The sequence below is a fragment of the Platalea leucorodia genome (genome assembly GCF_965183815.1).
Source record: "Platalea leucorodia genome assembly, chromosome: 6".
Lineage (NCBI taxonomy): Eukaryota > Metazoa > Chordata > Aves > Pelecaniformes > Threskiornithidae > Platalea > Platalea leucorodia.
Window position 1 is genome coordinate 85,196,613 of NC_138828.1, and position 16,090 is coordinate 85,212,702.

General features: G+C 47.6%; 1 protein-coding gene across 2 annotated transcripts in view; it reads left to right on the forward strand.

Moving 5' to 3' along the window:
* Positions 1-16,090, forward strand: part of EXOC6B (exocyst complex component 6B) — a 304,900-nt gene that overhangs the window by 54,738 nt on the left and 234,072 nt on the right. For both annotated transcript variants that reach the window (XM_082315216.1, XM_082315217.1), the window contains exons 3-6: positions 4,935-4,982; positions 7,144-7,234; positions 7,338-7,383; positions 11,534-11,738. In XM_082315216.1, the coding sequence (XP_082171342.1) occupies positions 4,935-4,982; positions 7,144-7,234; positions 7,338-7,383; positions 11,534-11,738 (390 nt within the window). The remainder of the gene's footprint in view (positions 1-4,934; positions 4,983-7,143; positions 7,235-7,337; positions 7,384-11,533; positions 11,739-16,090) is intronic.

Here is a 16,090-nt window from a genome sequence, read left to right on the forward strand (position 1 = left end):
AGCGCTGGTCTTTGAACATACGTGCAACCAGCAATAAAATAAATGCCCTCCGTATTGCATCTCTAGTATGTATCGTCACTCGTGTGCTTTTAGCCGTGGGGTATTTTGTATAATATCACGCTTGCAGAAATACCGGCTTCCATTGTTTTAAGAGCGCACATGCTAAATACGAGCTGGATGTATTATCTTCCCCCATTGCTGTGTAAGACAGCTGCCCTCTTCCCTCTGTACTGGAACGCTGTATTTCAGGTGGCCCCAAGTCAGCTTAAAGCCTGGTCAGGACGGGGTGGCTAAGCTTTCTGTCCTGCTTTTGTGCCCTGCGAAGGGCTAGCACCGATTGGGAACCTGACCTTCTCGATCAGCAGAGGAGCTCCTCTGCAGTGAATTTCTGCACTAGGCAACGTTGTGTTGTTTTCAAGAGGTGCTGGGTCACTGATTAATAATTATATACGGATAAAAAAGTAAGGTAATTGAAAATACATGGGATACATTTTCAGAAAGGCATCTCCTTAACTTGGATGATATTTAAATCGTAACATTTTTTTAAACCAAACCTTTTTTTTTTTTTTTTTTTGCAATTACTTATTCCTTTTTTGACTATATAGCTTCACTATGGCAATTCTCTTTACTTTTAACTTCTTACGTGGTTTCAAAGGAAAATCATGTTGCTTTGGGGTTTTTTTGTGTTATACATCTTAAACCATCTCACACCTTGTGCCGCACAAATGTTCTTCCTCGTTAGGAAGCGAGCAGTGTTACGCTGACCTGGTCTCAAACCTACAAACGCGCGGTACTGCTGGGTCTTGGGAGCCACGTACCAGTCTGGCTGTTCCGTCTCATAAAGGTGCCAGTGGAAGTTAAAAGGTCGAAGACTGATTGTACACTAGGATGGTCCCACTTGGAAAACACAACTCGAGGTGCGAAGGGGAAAGGATCACCGAGTCTCAGGGTTGGTGGCAACCTCAAGGAATCACCTGGTCCATCTTTTTTTCTCTCAAGCAAAAGCTGTGCCATTCCTGATGGATTTTTATCTAACCTCTTCTAATGTTAGCCCTCCCCCAGGTACTGCTGTCTTTCCTTCTCTAGGAAACTCGGGTTACGTGGTTGAAAAGTCTTTTTTAGGTCTACTACTTTTTGACCCATCAGGCACAAAAGAGAGATTATTCCTTCTTGGTTTTGCAGCAGTCTTCTGCAGGTTGGAGGTTGTAGGAATGTTCTTCTCTGGTCTTGTCCCCTGAACGACAGCTAGCCCCAATCCATCCTAAAGGGCTGTGCTTTCTAGGCATCTTACCGTTTTTACTTCCCTACTCTGAAGTCCTTCCAGTTGATGGGGTTGGGGTCTTTTTGGTGATAAGCGTGGTTTCTAAGCTGGGGCAGGCAATCGGTCACCAGTGAGATGGTGTAGAAGGGGTATTTCGGGGGCGTTGTAGGATTTTGTTTGTGCATACTCGTGTGATGCTTGCTTTTAGTGACAGCACAGCACTGGCTGGTCTTCAGTCGGATGTACTGTATCAACAGGTCCATTTAAGAGCTACCGTCGAGTCGTTTGTTGTCCTGCTTTATGTGGTTATCTCTGCCCAAGTTTAGCATTTCACGCTTGCCACTATTGAATGGCAATTAATAAAAAGGCTTTTCTCTGAAAAGACATCTGCAATTCTAATCCGCTCTTCCCCCACGCGCAGTACTGCTGCGTGCAGTCGTAAGGTCTGTGCAGTTATGAGTGGGGGTGAAGAAAATGAATAGGAAGCAATTTTTGTTGCTTAGTGCGTTCAGATTAGGGCAGATTTAATTAAACAGAGGCAACTGGCTTAGAGCAAAGGGGAGCTCACCTTCACCCGTGCGAAACCAAGCGGGGATCTCGCCGCCCCAGCATGCGGCGATGACCTCGAAGTGCAACGGCCGCGCAGCGGATTCCCGTCGGGGTTAGAGAAACGGAGGGAGAACGGCTGCGGGGGCGGATAACGAACCCGGACTTCGGGTGCACCCTCCAGATTGGGAAGTTCATAAGCTGCTGACCTGAAGGATCGCTCCACAGTCACCCTCCCTTCCTTAGGGAGGGTGGAAATCAGCGGTAGGCGGGTGCGGGACAGGGGGCTGGAGTCAGCACAGCCGTGCGGGGTCACAGCGGTGCCCTTCGCGCCCATTCCCAGGATTCCTCTCCGGCGCCCTTTGCTCCTCTCTCTCATCACTCTGACACTCTCTAAATGATAGCAGAGTGATGTTTAAACCCCCCCAAACAAACCCTCTGCTCCGTACCACATGTTCTGTCTATAGATGAATGAACTAATGACTTGAGCATCCCGTAAGCCCCTTGTGTGATCCCATCGTCTCATTCTTCACACGTGCCTACCTGTTGTCTGTCCCCCCTTGCTGTGCGTCTGTCTTAAATCATAAAATCTCCTTGTCTGCAAAGCTTCAACGTGTCTACAGAGAGTCTATATAAATAATCATCTATTTTTTTCAACGTATGGATGTAGACCTGAAGAAGAAAACAAAACACAACCCCCCGCCTCCTGAAGACTCTCAGTGTGCGAGGGCAGAATATACTCTTACTTTTTCCTTTAGCTGGGATTGATACGTAATTTTAATAGAAGACTAGTACAGCCTTGGCATTATTTTAGGAGCAGTTTTAAATTACCCTACATGGATTCTTTTTTCCTGGTGGGATTTTCAGGATATAAGCAAATAAAATAATCTTTGGAAGAGATGCTGTGCTCCTGCTCATAAAATCTCAATACATCATAAAGGAAATGAGCAGTTTTTGCACAGGGCAAGCAGCCAGGAGAGCTGAAGCTACTGCAGAAGGGCGAGCAATATGATGCAGATGCTGTAGAAAAATTGTGTGCGGGGAGATCACGGGATGACTCCTCTTCTTACATCACGGTAAGCTTAAAAACCAGCATGGCCAGCGTTAAAACAAAAGGAAGCCTGTGAGGCTGGATGGTTCTGCTCAGGACGAGAGGAAACGGCCTCAAGCTGCGCCAGGGCAGGTTTAGGTTGGATATCAGGAAAAATTTCTTCACGGAGAGAGTGGCCAGGCACTGGCCCAGGCTGCCCAGGGCAGGGGTGCAATCACGGTCCCTGGAAGTGTTCAAAACCGTGTGGATGTGGTGCTTAGGGCCATGGTTGGACCAGGCAGTTAGGTTAACGGTTGGACTTGGTGATCTCGGAGGTCTTTTCCAACCTTAACAATTCTATGATCGAAGCAACACCAACCTCTCAGTGCGAGACCTGTTGGCATTTGGACCAGTCCAGGAAATCGTTGTTGCCCAGTATCTTTCAATAGTCAGCAGGAAACAAATCGGATCCTGAATCAATTTTGCGTATATTAATACAAAACTCCCCTCCTGTCTGAACTGGTTGCCTCGTGGTGCGCTCAAAAAGGAAAGAGGTGGCTGTTATCTTCTGAATCCACCCCGAAGTTTGTCCTGCTTTGCTGTGCTATAGCTGCTGCTCCGCGCACCGTGCGCGTTCTGTTGGGCGACTGGAGAGCATCAAATGGCGTTCCTTCGCTAGGGGTGAATTCATTAAAAATTCAGCTTGTTTCTGCAATTGTTGAAAAGCGTTGGGGAAACAAAGATCTTAAGTTGGTTTGTGTGATCTTATGCTCCTGAATATACTTTGAGAGCTCCGTGTCACAGCTCGTGCCGTTGTCCAAGCTCTGTTAGTGATTTTGCCTATAGAATGAACAGAACTGAAAACACACAGGAACTAGTTCGTAAAATTTGATGATGCCGGCTGAAATCCAGCAGCAGCTTCCACTGTACAGTAAGCCTGAGTAAAACTAGAAACCTCCGAGACATCTTACAGAGACAAGCCTACAAATGAATATTTACAACTGTAGTTGTAAATGAAGAGAGTATTCTATGGGAAAAAGTAGTTTTATGGCACGTTAGTCTCAGACTGACGTGAGGCACCTGAACTCTGAGCAGCCCTTCTCTGCTGGTATTTACCTTTATAACTGGCTGCCTTTGCTAAAGACCTGAAGCTGGGCATGTTTACTTGAAAGTTTGTTTAGTTTTTCTCAGCTGCCCCAGCTGGTCTGTAGAAGATGGTATCTCCATTTACAAACCTTCTCCTGTCTGAACTTGAATGAGTATTCAGGAGAATTCCCAAAGTCATCTTTCTACTTGTTGTCTAAATAATGTGTAAGCTGCTTATTTTCTATCCTGACAAGTCTAAAAATTAGCTTTGTTCTCATGTGGGTCTTTACTGAGTCAGGCTGATGCCTAGAGCCCTAAAGGGCTGAACTGCTGTCATCTTGCTAGTCCAAGTTTGCAAAGTGGGAAATGCTTGAACTGTGAGCCCCAGCTTGATAGGATAATACAGAAAGATGGTTTAGCAAAGAAAATACATACCTTCTTTATACCAGGTATATGTCAGGTATATAAAAATACCTTTTTTTATACCAGCCGGGAGGAGGGATACAGTGGGAGATGCATCTGAAGATCTAAAAGAAAGTATTTGAACTTTATAGCTAAAGCCCACGTTGAAGAGTTCTTTTCTTGCTGTGATATTAAAGAGTTAAAACCTAATTGTAATCTGTTCGGTGTTGGGGAGGGGAAATTGAGTTCCTTTACCACTCAGGTAAAATAGCTTTTAAGATGAGAACCCATGTGAGCATCTGCTACAACATTTGATCCATTAAGACTGCCGCATCGTGAGGCCGCCGTGCAGCGGCGTTAACTCCTGTTGCCTTTTACTTTTCTCTAGTAGCAGGGAAGAAAATCCTTGGTGTTGCTGTGTGGCTGTTGGCATCCCGTGTGCCAGAATGGTGATGACTGTTAAATCAGCTAATAAACAGTTCTATGCCATGCAAGAGAAGATTGTGTGAAAAGTCATGGTGTTCATGTACAGTTTCTTTTTTGTGAAGAACATTGTCCTGGTATACATGTAGATGGGCTTTCTCTTTTTTCCCCCCAATGTCCCTGCAGAATCAAGTGACGGACACCAACCGAAAGCTGCAGAATGAAGGAAAAGAAGTAAGTGACACATTCATTCATTCTGGTTTTTGCTTTTCCATCATTTGGCTATGCTTGCTAGTGGGAAATTACACTGAGCGTCAATAACCGCTCAGCGTTAACTGATAATGTACACAGCATTGGTATTAAAGTGTGTGTTGATTCTCTCTCCTGTATTTTGCTTTTCTGCATGAAAGATGAGTTGTGTGAGAGTGTGGGGAAGTCATTTTTCTTTTTTACTGCTTGTGGATTGAAAGCTAGTGGGAGGCAAAGCCTGGGAAGCAGGAAGGACTTGAAGCAATGATAATCAAGTTGTAGGCTTGCTCCTGCAGCCCTGAGTGGTGTGAACGGGATCGTTCAGAGCAATACTGCATCCCCCGCAGCGGGGCGAGGGGGAGATTCTGCCCCTCTGCCCCGCTGTGGGGAGACCCCCCTGGAGCCCCGCGTCCAGCTCGGGGGTCCTCAGCACGGGAAGGACATGGAGCTGTGGGAGCGGGGCCAGGGGAGGCCATGAAGATGCTCCGAGGGTGGCACAGCTCTGCTGTGAGGAGAGGCTGAGAGCTGGGGGGGTTCAGCCGGGAGAGGAGGAGGCTGCGGGGAGACCTGAGTGCGGCCTTTCAGTACTTAGATGGAGAGAGACTTTTTCCCAGGGCCTGTAGTGACAAGACAAAGCAATGGTTTTAAACTGAAAGAGGGGAGGTTTAGATTTGATATACGGAAGACATTTTTTATGGTGAGGATGGTGAGGCCCTGGACCAGGTTGCCCAGAGAAGCTGTGGATGCCCCATCCCTGGAGGTGTTCAAGGTCAGGTTGGACGGGCCTTTGAGCACCCTGGTCTGGTTGAAGATGTCCCACCCGGTGGCAGGGGGTTGGACTGGGTGGTCTTTGAAGGTCCCTTCCCACCCAAACCCTTCTGTGATTCTGTGAATATGAGCTGGAGAGTCTGGCTCCCGCGTCCCAGCGCAGTACAGCAGCAAGTAAAGTCAGGGTGGTTTTTGAGCTGCAGGGGTAGAGGCATCGAGGCATGGAGGAAAGGAGGTGATTGAGCACGTCATGGATGCGATGTGCCTCTAACCACACTCCTCCTCCTGCCCCTTCATCACAAGGGAGCGTGAACAGACTGGGGGGCTTCAGAGCTGAGTGTGCACGAAGGCACTGATGCTTGAAGTTTTTCAAGCGCCTGAGATGGAGACGTGTGAGAACTCCCAGGGATGGTCCTTCTCCCCTCTTTTTCTGTCCTCCTGATGAATTGCATTGCTCTACTCATATAACATATAAATCTACTCTTTGCAGCTTTCCTATTTTCTTTCATAACTGCCCTCCCACACACCCAGACTTCATTTTGCTCAGAGGACGTGCAGGCATTACTATTTCAGCCAGCTGCATTGTATTTGAAAAACAAACAAGAAAATCCCCATGTTGGACTGCATCAGACCAATTATTCTAATAAAGATTAAGGATAAAAATGCCCTTTGGGGAGGTGACGATGCAGCTTCTCTCCTGAATCAAATAAACATACCTCCGTTACCTTGAATGGAGGATTCACCTCCAAGAGCAGAAGAGCCTGGGATTTCAAAAAGACTTTGCAATCTCAGTCTGGTACTGTGGAGATAAGCTGGTGCTCTGGAGGACAAATCCGTGACCTGCCCTTTGAAAAAAAGAAACTAAAGAGTTTTCCTTTGTATGCGATGGCCAGTCCTTGTTTTGCCCTTGTCCAGATGCACAGGTTTTTCTGTTGGAGACGGAGCGTTTGAAAATCCCTGTTAGTTTGTGATGGTGCGGGTCCCGCGGGAGCGAGCGGCCACATCCTGTCTTTGAGAAGAACTAAAAGGACAAGCTTGGAGAGAGAGTAGGGGAGAGATGAATAAAATGGGAAGGGGAAATCATTTTTGGAATTCACAGGATGTGCTACAAGGCTGGTATTTTGATGGCTTTGGTTTTGCTGCTTGCTTACTTGAAATTAGGCTAGGGAACGCGTCTGCTACTTGATTAAACCGCGCAAAGCTGCCGGTCCTGCCGATTCCAGCAGCGCTCTGCGGTGCCGGGCGAGCTCTGCGGTTATCAGGGTGGGCTTCGCTGTCAACCTACCGTTTGGATGGTCGCGAGAAGTGCCGAGCAGCGTATAGCCTCTCTGCCCTGTTTACTGTTCTTAGTGAAACTTTTTTTTTTCCCTTTCCAAAGTTGATAATAGCGATGGAAGAGCTGAAGCAATGCCGATTACAACAGAGAAATATTTCGGCGACGGTTGATAAGCTAACACTGTGTCTTCCCGGTGAGGAATCTGAAATTGCTCTTTATTTGTATAACTGTTTATTTTAATTCATGTCTCTTTGTGCTTGTGTCTCAATGTTTGTGTGTTTTCCTTCTCTTTCCAGTCCTGGAGATGTACAGCAAACTCCGAGAGCAAATGAAATCTAAAAGGTAAATTTTGTATAGACTGGTGTTTGTATTGGAAGAGTTGAAAAGCACCCGTTTGCTGCCGGATAAATTAGAGGTCTTCAAAACTTAGGACTTCAAAATCAGCCTTTTCAAGTTAACTTATCTGATTTCTGGCTGGTGTCTTCACAGTCCTGCTCGGCCTCCTGCGGTGCAGCCTAGAGCCGGGATTGCAGCAGGCTCTCGTTTTGTGTTAGGCTTTTTAATTACGGTGGATGTTCACTTTTTTTTTTTTTGTTTCCATGGAAGCTCACTGTTGTGATGCATGCAATCAATGCACGCCTTGCCGCTTATGTGTTATGAGCTAAATTTCATTCTATGAATGTCATAATACAAAACCTGATATAATCTGAGAGAATCCGATGAACGTGAATGGAAGCCAAACACCTGAGAAACGTGCAGGATGGAAGGAGTTGGTGGGAAGGCATACGGCTTGTTTTGCGGTAGAAATAATTGTTCAGAAGAGTGAGCTGAACTGCAGGGGCTTCGTGGCTCAGAAATCATGAGCTGTAAATCTAGGATTTTTCCCACCCCGCATCTGTTGCGATGCTGAAACCACGGACCGGGATATTGGCATGGCCGGGATCCTGGGGGATGGTTTGTTTAAGCAGCGTGGGACTTTGGAGGCGCGTTGTAGCCCTGGGGGTGGCAAATTGGGCCAAGAGCAGCCGCTGGAAGGAGGTCAGCTGAAAACACGGCAGGCTCCAGCTGAATGCCACGCAGGGAGAGCAATCCGATCCGATGCCTGGTTCGTGCCTGCCATCCATCACAGAAACAATACAGAAGAAACCAGATGTTTCGAACAAGGAGATAACTAATTCGCTGGGCGTATTTTTACACTTCCCCTCCCGCCTCTGCTGATCTCTGGGGTCCTTGGACCCAGGAGCCCTGGGTAAACAGATATGCGTTACTCCTGAAAGCTGGGCTGGCCGGAGGAGTTACAGGGAGCTTATTTAGGTGTTCGGATAGCTCGCTCTCTCTTTCTCGGGATGGCTCAGTACAGAATAGTGCAGCGTACAGTTTGTGCAACTGTTTTTAGTCTGTTTATAGGAACAGCGAGGGGCTTATCCATTGACAGATGTGGGGTGGGGAGCTGGAGCCCATCACAGCGCTGTGAACTTTTGAAGGGAATCCACATGCCGCTCGATTCCCTCGCTCTGGATAGTGTTTCCAGGGTCTGCTTCTAAGAACTGCATCTTCCCCCCCCCCCAGCTTTGGGTTGGTTCATTTTGAAACAAATAGAAGTTGAAAGCCACATTTAAAGAAAATCTGAGCCCTTGGCTTTTTTCCCCTTCTTCTTTCTTTGTCTGGATTTGATGGCTTCATTCACCCAGTGCAGCACAACACATTTAATATTTTTGTGTCTGCACCCACTCTTACTTATATATCATTTCACGATAGGCAGCCAGGGGCTTGGTTCCTAGCGTCAGCTCAGGTTTTGGGTACGCAGTCTCAGAGAAGTGATAGGTTTTGCATTCTGGGTGAATAAACTCAACTTCCCCAAGGTAGACAAAATGAGTTACGTGCTGTTTGCTGCGTTAGGTTTGTAAACCGAACGCAGGCGTTTGCCAAATGCAGAATCTGTGGCTGTCAACTGGAGTTGGAGATGGGGAACCCACGGTCCGAACCCGGAGGAGCGACTGTGCAACCGGCAGAGAGAAGAGATGGAGAGAAATGTTTTGTCTGCTGTTGTCCAGAATTTAAGGAAGGGACAGAAAGAGCTTTCATCCAGCAGCTGGGCCACATGTGGCTGCTTCTTGGAAAGTGATGAGAAACACACCCCTGCCTTCCAAGATCCCTCCTGGTTACGCAGGGCTCCAGAGGGATCCGTCTTTTTTTACCCTGAGCCACTTGGCACAACCATGAAATGAGAATGCTTCATCCTGCTTGTAGCCGAGAAGCCTCTGCAGAGCTGTACCCCCCGAGCAGGGCCTGGCGATTGCCAGAAAAAACCCCTAAAAGCCAGCTCTGACTCTGTTTTAGCAAAATGCTGCTTCCCCCGTCGGCGGGCGCTCCCGTTCCACTGGTGCCCTGGTCCCGGGGGTGCGGAGCTGGGCGAGGACGCGGCCCCTCGGGGTGGCTGGTAACAGGCGTTAGCGTGAGGGCTGTAGTCTGGGCTGAGGCGGCGGTGCTTCAGCCGCAGGATTCGCCTGTCTCGCGCAAGACCAGTGTTGAGCTTTCCTCTGCCCCCGCGTGTTTCGGACTCTGTTTTTGTCAGGCAGCCGGGGACCCGATCCGTGACCGCGCGCTGTCCCCCCGGCCGCCTTTTCGCTGCTTCTGGTTCAACAAGCAACACCCTAAAATATAACAAACCCCCCAGTGCGTGTTTATTCCTCTGGTTTGATTTCTGGCTTTCTGTGCACTCCTAAGTTTCTCTCCAGAGAGGTTTGCATTTTATTGCAAATAGTTTTTCATACCTCACCGTAGTGTGAACACCGGCCGAGTCACGGGGTTAATCTGTTTGACTTCTGGTGTTGGGAACAGGACAGGCCACTTCTGGTTAAAATAACTCCCTGTGGACCTGCCTGGAGTTCAGGCAAGAATTATTTTGAATGGGGATATGAGTGTCAGGTTTTTTTCAGCGGTGCTGATATGTTTCTTATGACTAAACACTTTTTCTCCCCCAAGAATTCAAGGTGCAAGTGGCAGGTGCTTGTGGCCAGGATTAACCATGGGTGTAGTCGGTTAAAATTGCCTTAGTTCACCCAAGAGGTGACTGTGACCTGGTATTAGTCTGAAATATGTTTTTATGGACCCTGCTAATGCTTCCTAGATGGTTCCCCGATAAATTTTTTTTTTTTTTTAACCTTTGACCAGATCTGTGGTCAGACCAGGAGAGGGACGGTCTCCCATTTTACATTGCCATTCAGGAGGGCCCCTGAATTCCAGCGAACAGGCAAATCCTATGGACGCCCGCTTCCCCAGGGGAGAAGAGGGAGGGCGTTTGAGAAAAATGATTTGCTTAGAATAGTTTCCTATTTAGCATCCTCTGTCAGGCTATGAAGGTAGCTTTTACACAGAAAGGTAGGATAAAATTTACAGTACCTTCCCTAAGGCCGTTGGGCCTGACCAGAATATAAAGGCATGCATTGTGCGTAGGGGAAGAAACGCTGGGATTCTTACATTCTTAAATGTGTAAGGTATGGTTCTTATAGAGTGGGGAAATAAATTCTTTTCAACATTGCAAAGGTCACATACCCCAGTGGTACAGCAGTAGTTGCTGGAGAGGCGGAGGCTTTGTAGAAAATGTATCCGTTGGACCCCTAATCTGGGGGTTTTATCTAGATTTTCACCTCTATCTAAATAAAAAGTGCTTGGAGTGGAAAGTGTTTTTAATGGTGCTTATCAGCGTTTGAACAGCCGGGAGAAAGGTGGGATCTGACTCCTGGTATGCACGGGGAAAGAAGTCGGAGAGCTCTCGTGTCCGGGATCTTTACAGCAGAGGAGCGAGCCTCCGTGCTGGTAGCAGGCAGGGGATATCAGCGGGCGTTAGACACGAGTTTATCAGTCTGTGGTGGATTATGGCGTATTCCCATCTCCGTGCTTCTGTCTGACGGCACCTCGCTGCCAGGGGTTGCTGACTCGGGCACCATGACAGGGTGTATGAGGTGCTCCACAGACCCGCTCGCCTTGATGGGTGTCACCTCCATCCACGGGGCCGATGGGTCTCCTGGGGAGACCAGTGCAGGGTCTTTTTGGGGTTCCCCCATGAGCCCTCGTGCCCTGTGCTCCTCTGTCTGCGTGGGGCTGAGCTTTTTCTCACATAACCTAACAACACTACGTGTGGTTGCCAGCTTTTCCTTCGCTCTGTGGCGTGGTGCCCCAAACGGCTTTACCGTGGGTGAGAGCTGCTGCTGGGCTCAGCTCCTGCTGGCCGCTTGTGACCCGGCTGCTCCTTGTCTGCACCTCCGAGCTGTGAGTAAGGAGCTGCTACTCACCTTTGTGCCTCTGCTGCTCCGTTTCAAAAGGAAAACGGTGCTTTTATGGTGACCTGGATGCTCAGGTCTATGTTCCTTTGAAAACAGCTGAGGTTCTTCAGTATGTTAAATTATTTACAGTTAGCGCACGTTTTGGAGGGGCAGTGGGATGGAAATAGCCGTGCTTCTTTCCACATCTGCTTGCTTGCTTTCCTCAGACACTACCCTGCTCTCAAGACCCTGGAGCACCTTGAGCACACGTACCTGCCCCAGGTGAGCCACTACCGCTTCTGCAAGATCATGGTGGATAATATTCCAAAGCTGCGTGAAGAGATCAAAGAAGTGTCCATGTCAGACCTCAAGGATTTCCTGGAGAGTATCCGTAAGCACTCTGACAAGATTGGAGAGACGGCGATGAAACAGGTAGGACTTCTCCTGTGCGCACACACGGTGGAGGCTTTTTTGGAAGAGGAGGGTGGTTCACCGTCATGTTAAGCAAAGTTCTACTTTTCCAATCCCCAGGCAGTAAACTTAGTTTTAAATATTGGAGTAATTTTGTTACTAGGTGAAGCAATGGTTCTTCATTCTGTGGTTGCTGCTAGAGATTATCTCCTCATTTTTATACCGTTGAAAAGCGATGCACCATTTTTGTCGTCATCTTCTCCCGCCTCTATTTTGCCATGGGCTCTTGCTAGCCCCAAGCCTGGGAGGTGCATTTGGGGTGTGTAACTCATATTTTCCGCTTAGCAGGACAGGGCCACTTGTGCTGCTGTGGCTGGTGGCAGCTGGAGGACCTGGAGACACCAGTGTTGATTTCCCAGGTGCGGGGTAAAGCAATAGAAGTTCACGCATTGAGTGCAACTTTATTTTTTTTTCCTTTTTTTCTTGCATCTTAAACTGATTTTCAAGTACTGGATAAACTTTCATTGAGGCTTGCTTGCATTTGCCTAGCAGTTGATGTCTGTAAAAGTTGAACCTGATTAATTGAACATCCCCATGCATGTATTAAAACGGAATTGCCTTTTCCCGGTCTTCTTCAGTATTCTAGTTTTGAATTTCAATACAGTTTTTCTTGTCACAGCCAGGGAGCATTGCTCACAGTGGGTCTTAAAAAGAACTTTGCTACTTTGATGAAATTCAAATTCACTCGTAATGAAATGTTCCCTCTCATGAGCAGTAAACTACTTCCTCTGATAGTGATTGATGGGTTGGACTGGTTGATTTATGAGAAGGACTCTTGCTATAATTTTTCACAAGATGATGAAATTGTGCTGTTATGTATGGGTAGAGGTACAGGCAAGTTTTGATTTTCTGTCTTATAAACACCGTCCTTTCTGTAAAATGGTCTAGCTTGAGGATTTCTATTAATTGGTTTAATTTACAGTATATCCGCTGCCTTACTGTCTTCTCAGTCTCTTTCTAGTCTTTTGGGAAAACAAACCAAGCCTTATATTGTGTAATAGAGCTGTGGAGTGATGCCATGCTGCATCCGAGAGCTCAGCAAACTTTTTTGTTAGTTGTTGCATCGAATCAAACTAGACTTTGTGCAGAAAACACGCTGTGACCTGGGCGTCCTGTCGTGGAGCCAGATGTGCGCGGGGGCGATACCTGGGAAGGCTACAGGTGTTACTGGGCTGAATTTACCTGATACAGCAGTTTCTAGAACAGTAATTGTTTACAAAAAATACCATGTTTTTGTTCCGTACGGCAGCCAAACTTGTTAAAAGATTCTTCCTTGGTTCCTGCGGCTCTGTGGCTGGAAAGGAATAGGAGTTTCACTTGTCTTTGGGTGCCCAATTAATGCAGCGAATAGGCTACTTTAAATAAATAACTTCTTTATATCCTATTAAGGATATTTACCAATTATAGAGATATAAGCGGATGCAGATGTTGTGTCCTCTTCTTGTAGTTCTCAGTTTTGTCGTCGTGATGCTGGGAGGGGTATTTAATGTCCTGGTGCCGTGGCTGATCGCTTTGATGGGTGGGCAGAGATGTGCACGTCCAGCCATATGTCCTTGCCTGCTTAGAGAGGCCAATTTGAGAAATTCCCCATAATTTCAAATAGCTTCCTTTGCTATCTTTTGACTGGAGATATTTTTGTAGCTTTGTGCTTTCCATCCCTTTCAAATCCCCGGCGCACTACTTCTTCCCGTTCTTCACGTCCCTCCCTCCTGCCCCTCCTGCTCCTGGGGAGAGCTCACGCCCTGCGGGAGCTCTGGTAACTCCCCACCTCTTGCTCTAAAAAAAAAATAAAATTCTGTCTTTTTACAGCAAAGCTAAAAAAGTTGCAGGAGCCCATACCGGCATCTGTTTTTCTGCTCTGGGCACTCTCCTGGTGTTTTGCTCACCGCTTCTGACCCTTCGTGATCAGGAGGGGCACCGGGGGTCGGTGGGGACTGGCTGCGCAAGAAGTGCCTGAGCTGACAGCAGTGAGAAGCTGGGAGAAGACCCGGGGGGAAGAACTGGATTTACTCACCCTGTTATCATCCTCCTTCGCTGGAGTTCGGCGTTTGATTTCTGCAATACTGGATTATCGAAGCTCTTGCTGTGAGCCAGCAAGCAGCCACGCATCTGAACGAAACCTCCAAAGAGGTTTCTCTGTTCGTTAGACTCTTTCTCTACTCTTCACCTTTTGTCCCTCGGTGTTTATTTCATCTGCTAAGGTTCTGAGCTTCTCTTAAGTTCATTATTTGTTCTTCAGCTCCAGATAGCCTCTCGGCCAGCGCTACGGTCCCTGCTTTGAGCTGAGCCAAGCACTCTCTTCCTTCTCCTGTCAGTACTTTTCTGCCTTACACGCTTGCAGAAGTTCTTCGTCGTTCACCGCCTTCTGCTCAGCTCCCGCCGTTTTGGATCTTAAGGATTTCTAAATTGAGGTCTGGATTGTGGTAAATTTTTGTCTTTCCTGTCGATGCTGCTGGCATCTCTGTTATGGGTGCATCAGAGCTTCAGCATCTCAGTGAATCCAACAGAAAAATACTCAAGTAGAAGAGACTTTTTTCCTTCCACGTAGATGCTAATTGGGCTGTTGCAAGGGAGCGTCAAAACAAGATGCACCAAGAGGGTGACATTCAGACATTTTTTAGTTTGCCTACAGATGATACAGTGAAGTATACATCTTCAGTCTCCCCCAAATCCCAGTTTTATGCTGTTTTATGAGAGCAAGGGGTGGACTCTAGAAGATGTTGCCTTCACCCTTTGTGGGAACAGGGTTATCTCCAAGGTCGGGCTCGATGGCTTTCCCGCATACCGTTCCCACGCAGTGGCTCTGGGAGGAAGGTCAACTTGCCACATCCAGTTGCGAAAACCGAGTTGGAAGCGATGCTGGAATTTGAGCAATGTGTTGGGTTTATTCCTGCAAGAAGTATCACGGCCCGCTTCACCGACGAGAAGCGATGGGGGGCTGAAGCTTTCGGAGCCTTCCGTTGCGTGGGGTCACTTCACGTCGTTTTGCCGAAAGCGAGGGGCAGGGTTCCCGCTGCCAGAATTACCAGTATCGCTTCTTGCATCGCCGGGTCTTTTTCCTCGGTCTGCCGGCCGTGATTGATAGCCGCTCTGGAACGGAGCGGAGCTGGCAGGAGGCCTGGGAGAGTCGGGGAACTGCGATCGGCAGCTAAATACATTCGGTTTAAATTAGCATCATATAAATTCTTTTAAAATTGTTTGATTTCACCAGCGGGAATGGAAGAGGGCTTGATACAATGGGGAAAGGAAATCATGTTTTTGTAACATTACAAATCTGAGGCCGATGATGACAAGAGCTGAAAATTTCATTTTGTGATAATCAGAAGGATCTGTCTTGGAGCGCTCGGAGCCGTTGCTGCGTTTCTGGCCGGCAGTCAAGGATGCGGGGAGCTCGCCGGCCCCGCTCTTGGAGAGGAAGCCCGTGGTGGGGTGAAGTCAAGTGAGACGTTCCCGGGGTCAGTCGGACGCGGGGACTGGAGGGACCTCGCGGCGCGCGGAGGAACCGCGTAGTCTCGCTGTGCAAATGATGAGCTCTCGTTGACTCCATTCCTCGTGTGTTTTTTTTTAAATCTGAATTTTATTACCTATGGTTCTGGGGGAATTTGCTGCATTCCAAATATTGTTCTTAATTACACGGCGCTTGAGAAGATGAAAGTAGCTCTGCGCATTTGAACTCCTTTTGGACTTTGACCCCGTGAACCTGCGTGTGTGTGTTGTTTTTGTTGGTGTGTGGGTGTGTTTTTTTTGTTGTTGTATTTTTTTTTAAAAAAAAAAAAAGATCCGAGTTCTGGGCTTGCCAGGAACGAATTACATCTTATTAACACTTGCTGATATCCGGTATGTGGTTTTATTATCTAGCTTAATGTCTGAAATATGCGTGGCATGCGGAGGAGGTCACTTAGGACGGTGCTGCATGCAAAGCGTCCAGGGTAAGCGCAGCGAGCGCTGCTGCGCAGGGGGCCAACAATAACCCATCCAAAAGCCATTATCGGATCAAGTTTGTCAGGACAGCCAAACCGTCCAGCGTGCCTTTCACATAAATGGAGGCAAACCAGCGTTATTTTTTTTTTTTTTAGCATCACTTGGACATGCTGTCAAAGCTGGTGTTTACTAGGTGGTGATCTCGTACGAGTTTGAATGGGTTGGTGTTTTGGCTATGCTTTTTTTTTTAAGGTGTTATTTACTCTTCTTGCCAACAGGTATTGGTGTCTGTGCCGTTTCTGAGCAGTATAATGTGAGGTTTGTGTAAGTATGTTTTCCCGCAGTGGCAGAAAAATATCAGCTTGCTGATGTGAACGTATACGTGCACGTAA